General features: G+C 46.0%; 1 protein-coding gene across 7 annotated transcripts in view; it reads right to left on the bottom strand.

The window, feature by feature from the left end:
* The window catches only part of LOC142579575 (uncharacterized), a 113107-nt gene that overhangs the window by 72643 nt on the left and 20232 nt on the right, over positions 1–20232 (bottom strand). For all 7 annotated transcript variants that reach the window (XM_075689934.1, XM_075689938.1, XM_075689935.1 and 4 more), the window contains exons 9-13: positions 12352–16194; positions 11984–12093; positions 10421–10507; positions 3683–3798; positions 1856–2018 (exon numbers count right to left, since the gene is read on the bottom strand). In XM_075689934.1, the coding sequence (XP_075546049.1) occupies positions 1856–2018; positions 3683–3798; positions 10421–10507; positions 11984–12093; positions 12352–16194 (4319 nt within the window). The remainder of the gene's footprint in view (positions 1–1855; positions 2019–3682; positions 3799–10420; positions 10508–11983; positions 12094–12351; positions 16195–20232) is intronic.

Raw genomic sequence — 20232 nt, 5'->3', positions numbered from 1 at the left:
GTCAGCAGACATCACTGGTCGGCGGACACCACTGACACCCAATGGTTTCTCGGGTATATTTCTGACATCCACTTGCCCATAACACTTGCTTGGCTTGTGTCCTCAGTGAAAATATTAGGTGTCATCCACGCTCTCTTTTGGAATGCGAATTGAACCAGGAGGCCATTTCCGTTTTTGGAGCAGGGTTTTGATGTGCTCTTACCGAGACTAATGCAAAGCTGCAGTTTGCACGAGCCATCCGTATTTGCAGCAAGAAAAACTGAGACACGTAGCCTGCTTATTTTTCCTCCATGGTATGTACTGCCTATCAGATTCAATGTCTTGTTTAACAGCACCTGCTCTGCTAAAACAGTGTCGTTTGGTTGGCATTTACTATTTTTGACGAGTTCGTAAATGTCACAAGTTCGTAAATGAAGTGCACTTGCAGGGCCAAGAAGTGGCACAGCACTCTATATATCTCTATATAGAATGTGGCAGTAAAGAGGAGCTTGATGCATGCGTAGTACATCACTACAGTCAACTACTGAATTTTCGGACGCCCAAATTTTCGGACATGCCTGATATTTCGGACGTCTTCGCGGCACCGCCACGAGCCCCATAGAATAAATGTATAGGGACATCTGAAGTTTCAGACACTCGAACCCCCCGCCGTCCAATTTTCCGGACTTTTTGACGCGACGGAAGGTCCTTTGGCTCCACGCGCAGCGCCCTTGTGAAGGAAATCGACTTGCAGCCGAAGCATATCACCGCTTTGAACCACAACTAGCCGAATCTAGCCGTCACACACCGATTTGGTCTGGCCACGCTGGTTATGTTATCGCCGCACTTCCGCCTCCGGCGGAGTTTCCGGAGCGGCGCCATTTCGTTTGTTTGCGCAGGCCACGTTTTGGCTAGCGTGGTGTGTGGTTGTGCTGTTGTGCCAAGTGTGTTCTGCGATGCTAATCCTAGGTGCTTCGACACTCGTCAACGAACTCCACTGTTCGCAACTTGAGGATTTCGCTTGCCTTCGATGGCCCACACTCCGTCTTCGTCGTTCTCGTCGATGGCATCGAAGCGTGGAAAGCAGTACCGTCGGTTAACGATGGAGAAGAAAGCCGCCGTTATTAAGCAAGTCGTGAGCGGCCGATCGCAGGCTGACGTGAGCAAGGAGTTCGGCATTGGCTCCGCTCTGCTGGGGTTTCCATACCCGCGGAAATAACTTTTGAACAGTTTGTTGACGCTGATAACGAGCTCGACTTCTGCGCAGGACTGACGAGGAAATAGTCCGTCAGGTTGTGGGAGATTCAGAAGACTCCGATGTTGAAAATGAGGAGCCAATGCCTGCGCCGCCTACAAGCGCCGAGTTGACGTGAGCACTGTTCACTCTTTCATCGGTGTGCAGTGCTGACATGACCCTCGCTCACATCGAGGCGAATATGAACGCATGCAACCGGAATGCTGTCCAAACAACAATCAAGTTCTTCAGCAATAAGCAACAATGCAATAAGCTTGCAATAATGTAATGAAGCATTGCAACAATGCAATGCTTCATTACCAGGCTTCCGAAACCAAAGGGTTTCGGAAGCCTGGTACTTCGCCCTTTACCTCTAGATCCGAGAAAAAAAGAAAAAAAGTGAGTTTTTTTGCATGCATTCATTTTTTCGGACTGCCTGAATTTTCGGACGTTTTTACGTTCCCTAGAGGGTCCGAAAAATCGGTCGTTGACTGTATATAGTTTTCCACGGTATTTCCAAGGAGATGTTACAAGTGTTCGATATAGACAATAATCAGACATGCTTAGACTTAATATATACAGGATTGACTGTACCAAGGCTGCAACAGCCATGCACCACGGCCAACCCTTTGCCATTCCCACCTGCTTGCTGATGCCGGCAACAGTGTACAGACTGCCGAGCTTGACCATGTTCTCGACCAAGCTGATCAGTGGTTGAGTTAGGTCCAGGTTTCGTGTCAACTCATTCAAGCTCCGTTGCAGGCCAACCAAACGCTGAACGTCTGCTGCACTGCTCTGCGTGTCACTGCGTGGGTTGAAGGGCACAAACAGCAATTAGACTTCCCTAATAAAATTCCAACACGAAGTCAGCAGCTCTAAACGATGTGGCATGGTTGTACATTTATGGCAGAGGCTTTATTAGATGTACGGTTTGGTCCACTGTACAAGAGAAAACCAATTTGGGACTGATTACAGCTCGATCCTGACACAAGGTTACTATTATACTTCTATGTTGCACATCACATTAAGCACTTCTTTCTATAATGTTCGTATATTTCAGTAATGTCTGACTCAACACTAATTAGATGTTACCTTTAAGAGTGGACTATACTGCACGAAGCACCTGTGTAGAAAAGTTAATGAGCTGAATAACATTTACAGTTTAGAGTTCTGCACCCTAATCAAGAGATTACTACAAACGCAAAATATAACAGGTCAACCAAAATTCTGAGATTTGTTTGACCAAATCAGGCTTTCTTTATTATCAGACTTTCAATGGTTGTGAGTTGACTGTGCTTTGGCCTATCGATTTTCAGAGGTGTGTTGCCACATTATGGCAAGCAAGCTTGAGCGTGGTCTAACTCCCAGTGATACTTTTACAGAAGAAAACCCGATCAAGGTGACTGACATAGAAATCCATGTACTACAGCCTATGCTTCTTTGGCAGAGTCAGCTTTCATCCCTAACATTACGGCCTGCAGTGTGCCAAGCCGCAGGGAAATGTAAAATAAAAGCAACCATAGCACCAATTTATGTGCTGCGTAATACATCTGTGAAATTAGTGACAAGCAGCAAGACTTTAATACTGATGGATAAGATTTTGCCAGATTTCCGTGCTCTTTATTCGACATGAGTGACGAACGAAAATAAGAAAGCCACAGAGACCCCATGAGTGTAACCAGTCAAAAGGGATTTGCATTTCAGCAGGAAAGCCAAAAAAGATGTTATTATAAAAAAATTGATACAGCCAAGGTGCTTTACCCTTAAAGGCCAACTGTAATCAAATTTCATGTTGGCTAAATTGGTTATAAGTGAGTACTAGTACACCCCATTGAAGCAATCTTAGCAAAACTGGTAAGTGTCTTATTTTATTATTACCAGCCTCTAAATAGTTCCTAAGCAGATGACACAGGCACTTAATGGTTCAAGGATGTGACAAAAGTCCCGCCATGTGGCCTCTGAAATGTTCAGAGCACAGCAAGTGCCACCCGATATCAGAAGTCATGCTCAAGCACTACACTGGTTCTCAATATTCAGTGTCATTTCTGGTAAATGGTAATGGTGGGATTTTTTTTCAGTTTCGCTATCAGAAACATCTATTTTTGCTAGCTTCTTGCAATTCATCCACTTGCTTATCAAACATAAAATTTTGCATGGAGCCTTTTCCATATATGTACACTATCTGGAACTAAGCCTTCTAAACAGTCCAGTTTTGTTGATGGTGGCCTTTGAAGGCTGCTAACTGCTCACTTAGGTAATGGACATGTGCTCAGGAAAATTTTTCAGGAGGAACAAAATTTACAAAGGAACCACTCGCTTTACGGACACTAGCACTCATAAAAATTGTCACATAATGCAGCTGCAGCTGTCTGCCCTAGACAGGAGACATCTGACTGCAGTAAACTGCATTATAGCGGGACTTTTCCAGCAGGAAAAGTGTCGAAATACAGGAGACGTCGTAGCACAGACCTCTGCACAAGCTTTTGCTTTAGCTCCTGCAGTTCTTCCTTGCACTGGAGTTGGCACGATAACAAGTTGCTTTGACTTCTTCTCAGCTGAATCAGGAGCAGGACCAGCTCTTCGTGCTATAAAAGACAGAGAGAGAAAGACGAAATGTCATGTTGGCAACACGAGCCGAAGGTGACAGAAATGTGCACTAGACTTCCACAACAGAAATTCCACTACAATTCCCTTACTTCGGACCATCGTCCAATCCTTGTAGCGCAAACACCACTTCTCTGCAAGGACACGTGCGCCCCTTAATTACACCAGGTGTATGCTGCCTTCCCCATAACCTTTCTTGGGTGAAGGAAGTGTTTCTTTAGGATACTACAGGCTGCTGTGGCTCTGTCCAAAAATTAGGGCTATTGGAAAGAAAATTCTAGTCGCTGTGAACCATTCAAACAGACAGCTATATGCGTTGGCTCGTAGACAATAAGTTCTCTAAGCCATTATTGCAGTTCCTACACGAAGAAGGCCTCTAAAGTTTAGTTTAAGTGCACACATACTGAGCAAGCTGTTTGAGAAAAAAATAAAAGCGTCCAAGGCAGCTCTGTCTAGACCTAGATGCAATAGTCAAAAACTTGCAACAAGCTTTGGCACAGTAACATTAAAAAGAAAAAGATTTTAGTAAAGAAATATGAAATACTCATTTGAACCTTAGAGTACAAAGGAGAACAAATTGAACGTGACTGTCATTTCCATTGGATTTGCTGAAGCGGTGCCAGCTTGTTAGAAAACCGTGACTTGCAAGAAGGCGAGTTGGTTAGGATTAATTTTGAACTAAATATGATTACACGGCACCGGGTCATAGTTTTTTCTGCCTTGTGTCCCTGTTTCTTTGCGCTGTGTTACACATACATTTTTGCACACTGAAGCAACACCCGAGACTAATATAAGTAGAACCTCATTCACAGATTGTGGAAAAGACCCGAGGAAAAACGTACTGACCAGAAAAACGCACGACCCAAAGTAACTAAAAAGTGTGAGATTCAACTGTAGTTGACATTTACAAAGCATTGTGCGAATCGGTAGCAGCACGAGACGAGATGCCGATATGTGCCGAGCTTGTGCGGCTTGGGTGGCCCAAGACGCATTCTTGTTTTTGAAGTTGGGTCAGCAGCTTTTAGAGGTGGGGAATTTTGTTGGCAAGTTCTGAGGTGCCCACTCTGCGAGAATCACTGTGGCACAAGACGCTGACGCGCACTGAACTGGTTGGGCTTCAGCGGCCTGCTACACACTTAGCCATATTTCTATTGAGTAGCGTTTTAAGAGGGCAACGAGGAACTAAACCGAAATGGAGCTCATTTTCCCTAGTCAGGAGAAGCATTGCACCTAATTATGCCTACAAAAGTATTCCAGCTGTACATACAGTTAAACCTTGAGATGGCGAAGTCGGTAAAAGCAGCAATTTGCTTTGTTATATTGAAATTTTGTTCTACACTTAAATTTCGTTATAACGAAGACGAAAGGGCACTAAATTTTGTTTATTATAAGCATTAGTTCGTCATAGCCACTGACTAATAATTTGAGACTCATTTATTGCACACGAGCGTGCACTTACTACAGGTAAGCCATCGCCGCGGTATCAGCTCCCATCGCGGCAAAGTGGCTGCGTCCGTTGCAAGTGCTAATCGTCCTTACCGATATCGCACACAGGGAGAAACTGGAATCAAACACATAAGAACTGATTTTAATGCCTTCCATGTCGATGGCGCGAACCTTTCGTGTTGACGGCGCAAAATAATCGGTTATGCTTCGCTGCTGTGTCTTCCTTAACTGAAGGACGGCCTTCTCGGCAGCAGCAGCCATCTCTAGCCCATCTGCACCGTCTTCGTGGCCGCCGAAGTAGCAGCGCAGCAGGTCCACAGAGTCCAGAACCTGGGACGATGTCAGTACATCGTAAGCACAGGGCGGAGTGTCGTTGTCACCTGTGGCACCTTCATCATCGCTTCCTTCGTGCTCTTGGGCAGCAAGCACAAAGTCGTCGTCTGTCAGCTCCTCCGTTGCCAGAACGTCAGCATCCACGCTCACGTAATCGCAGGTTTCACCTTCACACACTACACTGGCATCGTGGAGCACCCTCCATGACGCTAAAGCTTCGTCTGATACAGCGGCACCACTGGGTAAGGCAATTCAGTCCATTGAGTCGTCGGTGTCAGGGTTGCTTCCGTTGGCAGCAAATGATGCATGTCGAAAGCAGTTGGTGATGGTGTTGGCTGTCACATCCATCCATGCCGCATTAAGCATCTCTACTGCCATATATACAAGACGACCTTCGTGTCACGGTTCAACTGCATGCTTAACTCGAGTCGGTCTATCACCCGTTTCCAGTATCCAACCTGAAATGACATTATCACGGCTTGATCAAGGGGGTTGTATCACTGCCGTGCAGTTCGGGGGCAAGAACCGAAGTTCAATGTTCATCAGTGCAGCAGTGGTGTGGTGGGCAGCACAGTTGTCCTAGAAAAAGGCATACCTTGCGATTCTGGCTCTCTAACTTCTCATCCCAGTCATACCGCAAAAAACTTCCCTTGTCATCCAGGCTTTCCGGTTTGATAAGTACTGCGGTTGAAGTCGCCTGTGTCCTTTAAAAGCATTGTGGCAACTCGCTTTTGTCTATCACCAAAGGTGGCATCTTCTCCAATCCGTTCATAGTCGTACAAAGGAGCATAGTGATGCGGACCTTACTATGTTTCTCGTCACGACAGAGCTCACCTTTTAATGATAGGGTCTTCTGTGGTAACATTTGGTAGAAGAGAGTTGTTTCGTCAGCGCTGAACACATCTTTCTCTTCATACTTTTCAAGGAGAGGACCAATGCTAGCTTTCACCCACGCCGTTGCGAATTCATTGTCCATAGCCTGGGACTCGCCAGTGACAACCCTGCCAACAATATCGCAGCACTCCTTAAAATTCCGCAGCCAGCCATCGCTTGCAACAAAGCTGTCGCAGCCCATGATGCAAGCAAAGTCTCTCACTTTTCTCTGGAGCACTGCCTTACTCACGGGCAATTTAGCAGCCCTTGCATATAAAAAACCACTTGAACAGCGCCTCTTCCACAGCTTCCAAGGCAGGATACCGCAGCTTCTTCCAGCTACCTTTCACGCCACGTGCGCCAGCGCCAGCGATGACTTCTTTGCTGCTGAGGATTGTAGAAAGGGCACTCGGCGCGATGCCGAACTCCTTGGCCACTTTAGTTTTCTTCGTGGCTGACGCAACAGCCTTAATTATGGCTGCCTTCTGATCCAAGGCGATAACTTTCCGTTTTAGCTTCAAGCTGCTGCTGCTGCTGCTGCCATTAATTTCCCTGTCGTGAAACTGACGACACGGCGTAAAAAGCACTGACGGACAGCGTATGGAACAACGCAAACAAAGGCGCGCGGCACTCAGCTGGGAGTGCGCACTGCACACAACGGACGGAGTGGCTTGGCTGCTTGGCCAGCTTGGCTTGGCTTGGAGCGTTGCCGGATGATGAGGGGCCGCCGCCGGAGATTTGAACTGCTGCATTGGAGGGCCGCAACGCGTCGCACAATTTAAGAAATATATATGTTGTGTACAAAGTGGCTTGTTAGGTGCAATTTTGGAATGAATATTTTTCGTTATATCCATTGATCAATGAATCTTTATTCGTAAAAATGAAATTTTAAGCACATGGGTTTCTATGGGGACTTTCAAAGGGAATTACAATTCTTTCGTTATATCCATTATTTCATTACAAGCCATTTCACTATAACGAGATCTAAGTGTACTGAAATTCAACTTTTTATGCAAAAAAGTAGTCACCAATCGGCTTTTCTTACACAGGAAGGGGCCGCAGAATTTTCTGAATTATCGAGCAATCGAAAAAAGCAAACTTGAATGAGAAAACAATTAATTTTGACAAATAAAGCCGGGTGCGTGGCTGTGTATGCGCTCAGCCATGCCTACAGCCATGCACAGCCTCTGTAGAAACGTGCGCCAACTTACCCCCCTCACGCGTGCTTGATCGTGTTACCACGAGCTCGCTCCCCTCCCTTCTTTCCCTTTGCTCGCGCGGAGAGGCGGCACTCGTGCATGAAGGCACCATCTTTCTTGCCTCACCCTCGCACGCTTTCACTTCGCACCTAAATCACACAGTGTATGACGCAAGGTAGGATGTTATCGCACTTGTACTTTATACGCAGCACGATGCGGCTCCACTTCGGCAGTCATTCTGCACGCGATTTGAGAGGTCCATTTGCAAGCAGCACCTTGTAATTCAATCGTTTGACCATCTGCATTGACGGAAGTTTCCATTCATTGTCTCGGCATTCCTTTGCAGTGGTAGTGAAATTTCGTTACATTGAAATTGCATGCAAACACACTTCGTTGTATTGAGGTTCCAAATACACGGTGTTCAATGGACAAGAGGTTATGAAAAGTTAATACTTTGTTATATTGAGAATTTCGTTATACTGAAGTTCGTTATATCGAGGTTTAACTGTATGTGCATCTATGCTTGACTATTCAATTCAATATTCAATATTTACTATTCATATTCGATTTGCATTTGAAAAATTTGGCATTCGCCCACCTCCGATTTCTTACAAATGTGATAGCATTAACACAACTTATTTTTGTTTTAAACAGGTTTCACACAAATTGGGCCAATATTTAGAAATGTTCCATTTCACATCTCGCCTCATTCATGTGTTGCACCGAGGGTGCCATCCCAAACTAGACAGCGTTGCGGCGACTTTCAATCTATGTCTAAATGACAAAGGGCAAGAAGAATGGAAAATGAATGACGCGAATCATTATAGAAGACAGCCCCAGGATGCACAGCCAGAGCAAAAGTGAGGCATGCCATGTGAATGCCCGCAAGCAAGCTCAGTGGTGCGCACCCATCAGGAAAACAAAGCGAGTGAGAAAATTGCTGTAATCAAGTGTGAGAGCACTATATTAGATTCTATCGGTCCTTGCGTATCTCCCAAATACTGACGAATGTGCAGCAGTATCACTGGAAATGAAGCTTAGAACGACAGAAAGCTGAGCTAGTTGGTAAGGATTCATTATGCAGAAAAGAGGTGAGGCCTGCAGACAGGACACAAGAGTAGAGAAGTGCACAACAAGTGTTGTCCACTTCTCTACTCTGGTGTCCTGTCTGCATGCCTCACCTCTTTTTTGCATAACAGTATCACTGGCTTGTAAGCACCCACCTGTAAACAAAGTACACAAAGAAGGTTCTTCAATGAAACAAGTTACTGCGCTAATTGGTGCATTGGTTACCAGAATTTTGGTGCAGCAAAAGATGAGTGACGACAGAAGCAGAGTGCACCTGTCTATGTTGCTTCTGTTGTCCCTCGTCTTTTACTGCACCACAATTCTGGCAAAGTAATCACACACCTGCGAGAGAGCCATGTGAGCAAGCACCTTGCGCTTTAAGTGGTAAGAAATGAGATAGAAATCAGTGTTTCCAATGCCCTTACTTGGAAATGATACACATGAGAATTCAGAACATAAAGTGCCCAAGCACAGGTGTGAGCACATAGCAGTAAGCTAGGCGAAGCAAAAATACTCCCAATCTAACATGGTTTTAGACACCATACGCCGAAGCAAAAAAAACTCAGTTTTGATGAAAGCAGAGGGGCAGCAGCACAATAAAATTTTTTGCTAGAAGTCAGCACCTCAGGAATAATGTCAGGCGATGCTTCATCCCAAAAACGTACGTTTTTCTGATATTCAGTTGCTTCATGTACAGCCGTGGTCACTTGAGATTTGTTTCCACCACCATATGTGTACAGTGGTGACTTTCAAGGGGTTAAAGCAAGTTCATGGGTCAGATGTCATAGTCTTTGTACGTCATGTCCCCATATTGCCTCTTTTGTTATGAACAGTTATTTTTTTCCTTGAAGATAAGTATTTGCTTTAGCAGTAGGAATGACCAAGTGCTATTTTCTAGTCCTAAGTGAAATTATGGGCTTACTATAAAGAACTGTTAACTGGCCTCAAGTGCAAAATAATAGGTTTGGTCTCGGCATCCTGCGCATCTTTCCTTGTCATTTTTATAGCATGCGGCATTATGGTAGTGACACATCAAACCTTTACCTTTGGCTTGCGTTTGTCAGAAAAAGGAAAAGCAAAAAGAACAGGGGCAGTATTCTCGAACGATGAGATTTAGAACTGCTATTACGCGTCTCACTTCTGCAAGATTTTACATGACTCTGCATCGAAATTGTGGAAGTATGCGGCCAGCAGCATTCCTGGAACTGTGCACAGATAGTGAGCTTGGCATAGTGCCAGGAACGCTGATGACCAGACATGCTCCAATGCATTTGGTGCTCAGCTGTGCGAAATCTCGTGAAAGGGATAGTATCTCTGAAGGCATGTGACTGAGAATATCACTCCAGATCGTAGTCAAGCACAAAACGAACCCACAGCAGCCTTCATAAAAACATGCTCTGCTGCCACCTTGTGATGGCAATGAAGCAGCGTTTGACGGCTCTGACGCCCAATGCCATGAACGCAGTTTTTGGTTTCGTAACCAATTGTAATGCACAAGCAATTTTCACACCCATTTTACCGGACAGAAAGTGTGCGTTACATTCGGGTAAATACAATACATTCCGGTTCACCAAAATTTGGAGTTAGAATGAAGTAAATCTCAAGAGAATCATGGATGGCTGCATGAAAGTGATGCGCACAGACTGAAACAACTAACCAAGCACAATAAGTTTTTCAGACTTACACTTTTTCCTAGCAGATCACCAGCTGAAATGCTATGGCTCAGATTTGGACTGGATGGAGATGTCGGCTCAGAGGCCCTTTCAGGTGACTGCAGAAAGTAGGAACACTATTGAGTGTATGCACTAGGCAGACTTGTATGTACGAACTACATGTACTTACCGTATTTATTCACGTAATGAACGCAGCCCCCACTTTTCCCATCAAGAAGTGTTTTTTTTTTTTTTCTTGCATAATGATCGCACCTTGAACTTGCTGCCGTGAAGTAGGAGACACATGGTATGATTCGGCGTCTGATATGCCGTCTGGCGGGTGTGGTTGCATCTGACGCTGTATTGGACACCGAATCGTACCATGTCTCCTACTTTTATTGCGATAGCAATTGTATGGACGCTCTAGGTGCATTTTTGCCAATGTCGCCGGTGCCGCATGCCGCATGGTGTAGGCGTGAGTGAACGCGCGTGAGGGAAGCCGACGATCCCGGCTCAATCTCTCGCACCGCCTTTCGTCGCGCGCACGGTGTCAGGGAGAAGAGAGGCAATAGGGGGGGCGCTGCGTTTTACTCCAGCAGCAACTGCACATTGTGTGGCCGCAGCGCACCCTATCTAAAAATGATCTGCGTCGGGAGCTGAGCCGATGACAGCTCATACCTTTGTGCGTGCTACGTTCTCACCGCTCAGTTTGCATTGAAGCGAATTCACATATTGATTTGGGAAAAAAAGTGCATTCATTATGCAAGTGAATATGGTAATTGCCTGCAATCTATTTGGTCATTTGGTAACATTTGGTAATATTGTAATTTAACGATTACAGTTTTTACTCTGTAATGCTCACTGCAATTCAATTACTTTTTCAGTAAACAATTACATGTAATTTGTTACTTTATCGACGAGACAAGGCGGGCAAACACAGGAGCTCAATATTTGTTTGCTCATGTTAACACTCCACCAGACGTCGGCCTACAAATTTAACAGGTGCTGGTATGTCTCGATAGTGACAGCCACTTAGGATGTTAATGCCAAGATATCACCTATGGACGATTTTTACATGTTTTCACTGGCCCAACCAGAGCATCTTCGTCAAGTCCCAGCAACAATGAAGCGCCGCACTTCATAGAGGACACAGATGCTAAGTAATGACAACACTGCACTTCTCCACAGCATACATATAGATCAAGTTTTCGGTATCGCTGCTGATGTCTTCACAACCAAAACGAGAGAAGATGACTGATTAAATTTTTTAAAAAGTAATTGCTAGTAAACATAAGCAATGTATGGAGGGCTGCAGAAAATATGCTGAATGTAACAGGCCAGCTCGAGTTTACGGCATCTGTACAATGTTATGAAAAGTTCGGAGGAAAGTAACCTAGGAAGTCTTCAATTATTTTTAAGTAACTCCTCAATATTTCGTGGGGCAGTAATTGGTAACTGTAATCAATTACATCTTTAGTCATGTAATTGTGCAGTTGTAATTGTAATTGGTTACATTTTTCTGTAATGTGTACAAGTCTGGCACTAGGATAATGTGACAGGTAAGACCATTAAAAACAGTATATGCGCACACTTACATTTCTTAGTTGAACTTCCATTCCTCGAGTGTGCAAACTGTCAATACTGTGCCTGTGCAGATCACCTTGAACAGCAGACTTTGGGAAGTCATTGGACCAGCAACGCTTACCTGCAAGAAAATTAAAGATGAGAATTGAAGAGACACAAGAAGAGGCAATAGTTACATGACCATGAGGCAGTAAAGAGAATAAATATAGATTATATAAAAAGAAAGTCGCAGGCTAAAAATGCATAAACATGCACACTCAACATATAAACAAATCCGTGCAGGTTTGCAGGGTCAAATTGAAAGTAGAAATAATCTAACTGCTAAACAAGTGATTTCCATTGCAGAAAAAAAAAGAGAGAGAGCGAGAATGTGGTTTACCTGTTTCAACATGAGGGCTACAGCTGGAATATAAAGGAGCCTCCTGACGCTCAGGCGAAGACAACTTGAGCGATCCCAGACTGGAGCTCAAGGAACCCATCTGCATGAAGCCGCTGCTGCAAGCCGCTGTCTTCTGCTGCTTTTCAGCAGGAAGTTGTCCAGCAGATTTCCCCAGGATCCCAAGGGGATCACTCAGCACGCTGGCAGCCACAAACTCCCTGCACAAATCCTCACCATCGTAAATGCTGTGCTTTGCTGGCGACACCTGAGGGCTAGCCCCACTGAGTGCTTTCGAAGGTGACGCCTGCGCACGTGCACTCCCAAACCCAACGTTCTCGTAGTAGGGCTCATCTTGACAGCATGTTGGTATCACAGGTGTCTTGCTGCGACTCACATGCTCTGCCGGTGAGCTGTCGATGATGTCTTCCAGCGAGCGAGACAGACGCCTCGGCAGCATCCTCCCAGAGCTCCGACATTCGGCACCTTCTCCAGAGTCATGTGGAGGGGGAGCGCATTCCTTTGACTTTGGCTGGCTTGTTTCAGCTGCCTGCTTACTGCGCATATGGCAGAGAACAGAGCGCGACATATGCGATGTCTTTTCGAGTGTGTGACCGGCAACATATTTGTTGCGCTCGGCGTCGGAAAACTTGCGGGTGTTCGCGGGATGGAGAAGACCGCGAAGGGTGCTCTCCAAGTCGTCTGTTGACTGCGGCTCGCTGCGCGTGCGTGTATGGCTGACACCAAGCCCAGTTTGTGGAGTTGAGATCTTGTTGACCTTACGACCAACATGGTCCTTGGAATGTGGGGACATAGATGTCACATCACGAGTATTGTTGAGCATGTTGGGTGTTGTGCGCAGCTGCTGACTAGCAGGTCGTGCTGCTGAGCTGCCAAAAGCTGATCCGAGTTTGTCGCCAAAGATGTCTGAGTAGTAGTATGGTGCACTGTTGCTGCTGTTGCTGCTGTTTAGCACCTTGTTGGAGTTGCACTCTGAGACAACACTTCGAACTTCCGATGGCAAGACGTCAGGGGCAGTAGACAGAAGGGGCGACGAAACCTGGCTAAAGTTGCCCTGAGTTGAGGAGCAGCGGAGCGAGGCATCTGCACTGCTTGTTTTAACCACGGAGCTGGTCAAGCTAGAACCAGCTTCACTGGAGCTCGTCTCACCGTCGAGGCTCTTCAACAGTCCAATACTAGTGGGCCTGTTCTCACTCTGGTAAGAAGAAAATTTGACAAATGCATCAGGGTTCACCTTGGAATTTGTCAATGTGGCTGTTCCAGCAAAGGACACAAACTTGGAATGCTGGCTCGGGCTGCATTTCTCAGGTTCTCTAAAAGCATCAGTACTTTGTACTGATGTATCCTCAGGCTTTCTTTCCTTTTTGAATGAGTATTTTGTGGTGTGCGACGTGTAAACAGGTAAGTAGGGCTGTGCCGATGAGCGAAGAGGGACAGAAGACAGATGATCATTCAGAATTTCTTTCTGGTAGCTCGGCAGAGATGAAGTGGCAGTGTCAAAGTCGGCCCGGCTAGCCTCATCATCCGCATCTGAGGCTCCAGAGTCCTTGACCTCCTCATGGTGCAACAAATCTGGGATGGCCTTCTTCACAAGCTGCTTGCATCCGTCTTTCATAAACAACTCATGACTCTTTGGCTTCTCAGGTGACTTGCTCTCAGGCTGCGAAGGTGCCAGTCGGTATGGCTCTTCATAAACAGGGGGACTTTCTCTTTTAGACTGTACACTGTCCCCTGTGCTGTGATACGGCATGGCATGCAAGTCTTCTGAGGTCTGTTGGACTTGCTCGTAAATGTTTTCAGCAGAACCGTTGCTGCTCGATCCTGAACTTTCAGATTTAAGGACTTGACAAGCCAATGAAGACTTTCCGTAAGACTCATGAGCGTAGCTAGAGACTGGCAACATGGGCTCATTGTAAACTGGCTCTTCAAGAGAACAACCAGGACTAAGATCAACATTCATGGAAACGTAATCTGCCTCACTTGTCAGCCAGCCCATGGGAAGGTAGTGCGCCTCAGGTGGTTTAGACTGCACTGAGCAAGGGGGTGGTTCTTGCGAACAGTGCCTGAGAAACAGCACTGTGTCTGGCTTTTGCACCTGTTCTTGTCGAAGCTTATCATGTTGCGTATGCTGTGCACTCTCTCGGTTCAACTCTGCACTTCTATGTAGGCTAGCAAGGATGGACGTGCTGCCATACTTTGCTAGGGAGTCAATCTTCTCCGCGTCGGAAGCACTGGCCCTGAACTCAACATCCTGTGGACTTTCATTATTGCACACTGATGATGCATTTCTCTCTCCCATTTGCTTTTGCTCTGCAGCTTCCCAGCTTTCTCGAACACTTTCCCCGTGGCTTGGACTCTTCTCGTCTTTGGGCTCAAAGCACTTAATTCTGTCCTGTACTATGTTCACAGGCGGTGCTTCCTTCTTTTTCTGGTATGCAGCTCTCATTTCTTCAAAGCTTGAGTTGCCCACAGGAGTTTTCACTTCGGTTGCTTCGGTGTCGTTGCCAAGGTCTTTTGACGGATGAATGGGACTCTTGGAGGGTTGCCGGTCCCTCACGTATGTTCGATTGGGGCGCAGAGTGCCCTGAAACAGCTCCGGGCTCTGATCCCCTGGTGTTTGGCACTCGCACGATGCTTCAAAGACAGAATTATTGCTAGTTGACTGGAAGGAAACGTCCAAGTTGTCAGGGACTGGAAGTCCCACATCCTTGTCAATTTCCCACTGCGGACTTTTCGGTGTGGCTGAGCTGCGACGGTAACGGCTGTCAAAGGTCTCCATTTCAGCAGCACCACTACCACTGCTTTCTAGGTCAGAAATGGAACCTAGAAGGGTCTTCGAAGCAGGCTGCTTGGGATAGAACATTTGTGAAGCTTTGTAATAGTCTTCTTTCTTGATGTAGAACGCCTCCTCATCCTGCGTGGTGGTTTTAGCGCACTGTGACATGCATGAAGAGCCAGAGCTATTCTTGTGAAGCCACATGTCAGCATTGCCATAGAGCCTTTCTTGGGGCACGTCAGGTCGTGGACTGCCCAAACCTTGGTCTGACCTTGACAGACTGCTGTCCCGATCGGTGGCACGGTCATCAGACAATAGCTGGGTGTTGTGATGCCTGAGAACAATCTTCGAGTCTCTAACAGCACTGCTGTGAGGGGACGTGAACTGCCTAGCTTGCAGCAAACTCTTTTCCTCAAGAAATGTTGATTCGTCATGCTGGTGCCTTGGCAAAGAGGAACCTGGTGAAGAGTAACTTGTCTGCCTGGCTTCAGTGAATTGCTCTTGCAGTAGCTGAGCCTTTTTTTCCCTGTTTATGTGACTACTAGCAGTTGCACTTTGGTTGCCTCGTTGCACAAGAATGTTAGTTGGGCTCAGCTGCCTGTCAGAATGCACATAAGCAGTGTCGTAGAAGCTAGAATGGTTGTCTTCAGTGCAAGGCTTGTCATGTGCTTCAGTGTAAGACCTGCTGTGTACTTCACTGGAGTAAGCTTTCTCAAAGGGACTAAAAGCACGCGACTGAATTGTGCTATGAGAATCATGACGGTGACTGAATGGAGAAGTTTCACTCGGTAAACCAGTAGAGCCTTGATCTACTCTTGACGACGGCTGGCTCCAATCGGTGCCTGCTTGTTCATGCTGTGCAGGCAATGGTCTCCGGTCACCACTTGACTGGCTCAAGCAGGAACGCAGGGGCTTCTGGCTTTGCACATTGTGGGGCGTGTAACTTTGGGACTGTTTCTTGTGGTAAAATTCAGGATCACAACGAAGGTTCCGCAAGTTAACATAATCCGGGCTGTCACTGTACCTTGAAGGTGACATCTTTGCATGCTCTATTGTTGTTTTTTGAGGATTTTAGAAAGAAAAGAGGAGGGGGTAAGGGGACCAAACAGAAAAAACAAAACAGGTTCAACGAAAGTGAAACTTAACCATGCTACATCATGAATAACAACAACAAAACACAGACAGGCCTTGATGCAACAGGCTACTATAAATAGTGACACAGAGTGGACAGGCAGCATCAAAATCGCACAACTTTTTCAAGAAGGCAAGGCAATTAATCTGAAGCCTCTTAAATTAATGATGGCTAAGCAGGGCATGCTGGTGACTGCAAGCTCAAATAAGTGCACACACACGACAAAAAAAAAAAAAAGAAAAAAAAGCAGAAAAGCCTCTTGATGTAAGAGGTGCTAATGATTGCACACCTTCCGGAACCAATAGGAAAGCCACTCAATATCTTCCATGATGGCTAGAATGCTCATTTCCAAATATGTAGAAGGAATGATTTTAGCAGAAAAATTTCTCTGCCCACGTCACTGCCAAAGGCAGCCCAAAGTTTTACGAGGGTAACAAGGTAATACAAGGTTCACAGCACTTCTAAAAAATGCACTTAAGGTGCATCCCCACGTTTTACATGGTATCCTATGGGACCAGCACAAAAAAAAAACTAGGTTTAACATGCATTGCTGGCAATTTACCAAAATTAGGATTTGATAAGTCCAGAAGCATAAAATTTACTACAATTAGCAACTTTAGCCCATTACAACAACTACAATATGCACTGTCTGCGAAGCAATCTAAAAGCAGCAATTCTCAAGAAGGCAACATTATTCACCCAAATTGCCAACCTGCACTTCAGAGAGACTTCCTCTTAGAATTTCTGGCTAGTTTTCTTCTTTAATATACCCTTGTTTTAATGAATCAAAATAACAATTTCATGCATTTCTTGAATGCTATGCATATTGCTGCTGGCCAACCAGTGTTGCAAAGCAGATTCTTACAGGAGAGCAATTTATATAGTCATCATGACTCGGTAATGGTGAGTTCGTGCCTCTCAGATACTGCCAGCTGAAGATTTGGCAAATACAGGTAGTCCTGGGTTGTAGCAGCAGCTAAAAAATCAAGCAGTGAGAGATTGCACAGTTTTCAGCTATGTGCAGCATTTTCTAAGCCCGAGTTCATGAACATTGTGAAGAAATTTACAGGTTTTCAGATGTACGTAGCAACTATCTCTGTGTTAATAACTTTGCAGTAGCATTTCTGTCAAGAAATCAATATTATGATGGGCTGCGAAATGGGAAAAAAGGCAGCAGGCTCCTTGCATTTCAATAGGTGTACGGTAGCACAATTAGAAGACAGGATAAAAGAAGGCACATAGGGACACATACAGCGACATAGCGCTATATATATAGCGCTCTGTGTGTCCCTATGTGTCTTCTTTTGTCCTATCTTTTAATTGTGCTACCGTACACCTATTCAGGATGCTTTACCAACAAGCTCACACTGCATGCAATCCTTGCATTTCAACTTTGCATTGTGATTTCCCATCCTGCAAAGGTTGTTGTGGCTTAGGGTGGCGTCAGGGCAAGGAATCCATCAAGCTCATCGACGAGTATGTCCAGTAGTAGGAATGAAGAAATGTGACGAATTTTTTTAGTGCAATTCCCCATTTTTGTATTTATTTTGTTTTGTGAACTTACTCGTGTACCACACTGCTAAGATCTTGTTTAAGATCGCAGTATTTATAAATTAAAAAAAAAAGGGGGGTTTATTGGCTTGGTTACGTGGCTCCAGTTACGGAAGCCCACTCTGTGCAGGAGCAAGTTAAACGTCAGAGTCACATCAGGAGCCTCGGCCGCAGTAACCCTGCCTCCGAAGCCCTATGTTATGGAATATGTGGCAGGATGGGAATCCGCAGTCGGTTCTGGGCTTCGGTAGCCTTTGACATGGGCCCTTTTCATCATTAGTTCAGGCTGTCAGGTAGTGGTGGGGGTGGGTGCCTTATGTGGGCCTGTCAGTCGTCGGTGTCAACACTGCATTGACTTCTAGGTAGGCACTGATGGATGGGTGGGGGATGCCTCATGGCAAACATCTAATTAACGCCACTGGCCATGTTGAGACGTAACAAGGTGCACATAACATCGCAAGTGTCGCAACACAGGCTGGCAGAGAACATAAATGAGCACCTTACTCTAGCATGAAATTCCAGCCATTGATTCTGATCAACGTGAGGGCTTATGAGAACTGCAATAGCTACCCCAGTTTGTACATGTATATACAGAAGAACCTTGTTGATACGCTCCCATTACGCACGTTTTGCCGGCGCTAACGTTAGCAATTGAGAACACAAAAAAATGACCCAATAGAGTTAGGCTCATTTTTTACCGGTTTATACGTTTCCGGAAAACACGATTTTTCGACACCAACGTTCAGGGGTGCAATCGGAGATCTTTATTCGATACGCGTTCTGTTCGGTTGCTGCAATGTCACAAAGTGGCAGTATGCAAAATTTCTGAGAACAGGGCGGAGAGAGCAGCCAATCAGCAAGCGGTGAACTCCCCGGAAGTTTACTTTCCTCGTTTGTCGTCTGCTTGCAGACAGTATACGTACTACAAAGCAAAATGTTTCTCGTCTTCCAATGAATGAAATCTTTATCTAAAAATGTATTTTTTTCTTCTCAAGCTTAAACACGTCTTCCAATAGTAGTACGTGTCATTACTACAATTTACAATTATTAGTTTCTCTGCGTCGTCCCTAGGTAGTGACGCGCACAGCAAGAAGAAAAAACAAAGAAACAATGGGAACAGTGGCACACTTTTCAAGGGGTAGCAACAACATTTCAGTGGGTCACTGGCACCGATGATGGGGTCGATTTTGCTGCACAGCTAACGCACTATTTGTTTCGAGACACGAAAGCGATGCCGGGATTCCCTTTGTGCCATTTCTTCAAACGCGTTTCGCACTGCCACCCGCTCTCCTACCTCCTCGAGCAACGCCAGCGCAACAACCTAAGTTCCCCAACGCAAGCACCATTTTCTCGAATCAAACTATGCATTGAATCCGAGCATGCCATTCCGCAGTCGCAGCAGCCGGTTGGATCCAATCCAATCCACCTGGCACGTCATGCGAAGCCGGTCTCCACGGAGTAAGGAAACTAAGGAGAGGCCCTGACGTCACTCTTTGTGAAGCTAAAGTGGAGCCGGAAGTTGGCGTTGCTCCGCCTATCGGGCCAGCTCTCCCTCTCTTGCTTACATTTCTCGCGAAACCATGCCGCGCTGCGCACAACCGTGCTACTTGGACCCGCGCGCTCCGCAGCAATACTAGACAACTGTTAGCATGTTAGCATGATTCTTCCAAAGAGGACAAAATTTCCCACGGATATTCCTTCGTCCATAGCCATTGTTGTGGCATGGTACATTGCATACAGTGTTGCATGCGCGTTCATTTCACGAACTTTAGTTCCTCCTGTCCCACCTGGCCACAGCAACATCTGGTAGAGCACAGTCCAGATAACGCAGCGCAACAAAACACAGAGACCAACGCAAACTTGCCCGCACGGTGCCTTTGCCACGGTACGAAACCTACGAAGCAATACGTGTGAGCGCACAGATCCATAACAAAGTCGCCACTGTGGCCCGAAAGGCGTGGCCGCTACAGCAAAGAAATAAAAAAACAGCAAAAATGAGGAGAACCTACTACGTCATTTCCTCCACACTTTTCTCCTAGCGCACGGAGGGGGTGGGGCCTCTCCTCAGTTTCCTTCCTACATGCCGGTCTCATAACGAGCGTATGATCACTCCAAGCTTCCCAACTCCCATCGGGTTCGGTGCCTAGCAGACGACGTGCTCGGTTGCACGATGATTGACAGGAGCGCGTCGTCATTTTGACGTCACCAAAAACGTGGCCGCACCCCGCGGCAGGCGCTGTCGGTGCGCCGGTAACCGATCGAACTCGTTGAACAGTCTCCGATCGCCCCCCAGTATGTCGCCAAACTGCGATCGTATGATACGTTTTCCGGCCGCTTGATCCCATGCAAACAAGAAAATGTGCAAGGCACGTGCGATCGAGAACAGTACATAGCTGCCCACAGC

The sequence above is a fragment of the Dermacentor variabilis genome, chromosome 4 (genome assembly GCF_050947875.1).
Source record: "Dermacentor variabilis isolate Ectoservices chromosome 4, ASM5094787v1, whole genome shotgun sequence".
Classification (NCBI taxonomy): Eukaryota; Metazoa; Arthropoda; class Arachnida; order Ixodida; family Ixodidae; genus Dermacentor; species Dermacentor variabilis.
The sequence above is the reverse complement of the archived record's forward strand: the minus strand, read 5'-3'. Positions and strand labels throughout refer to the sequence as shown.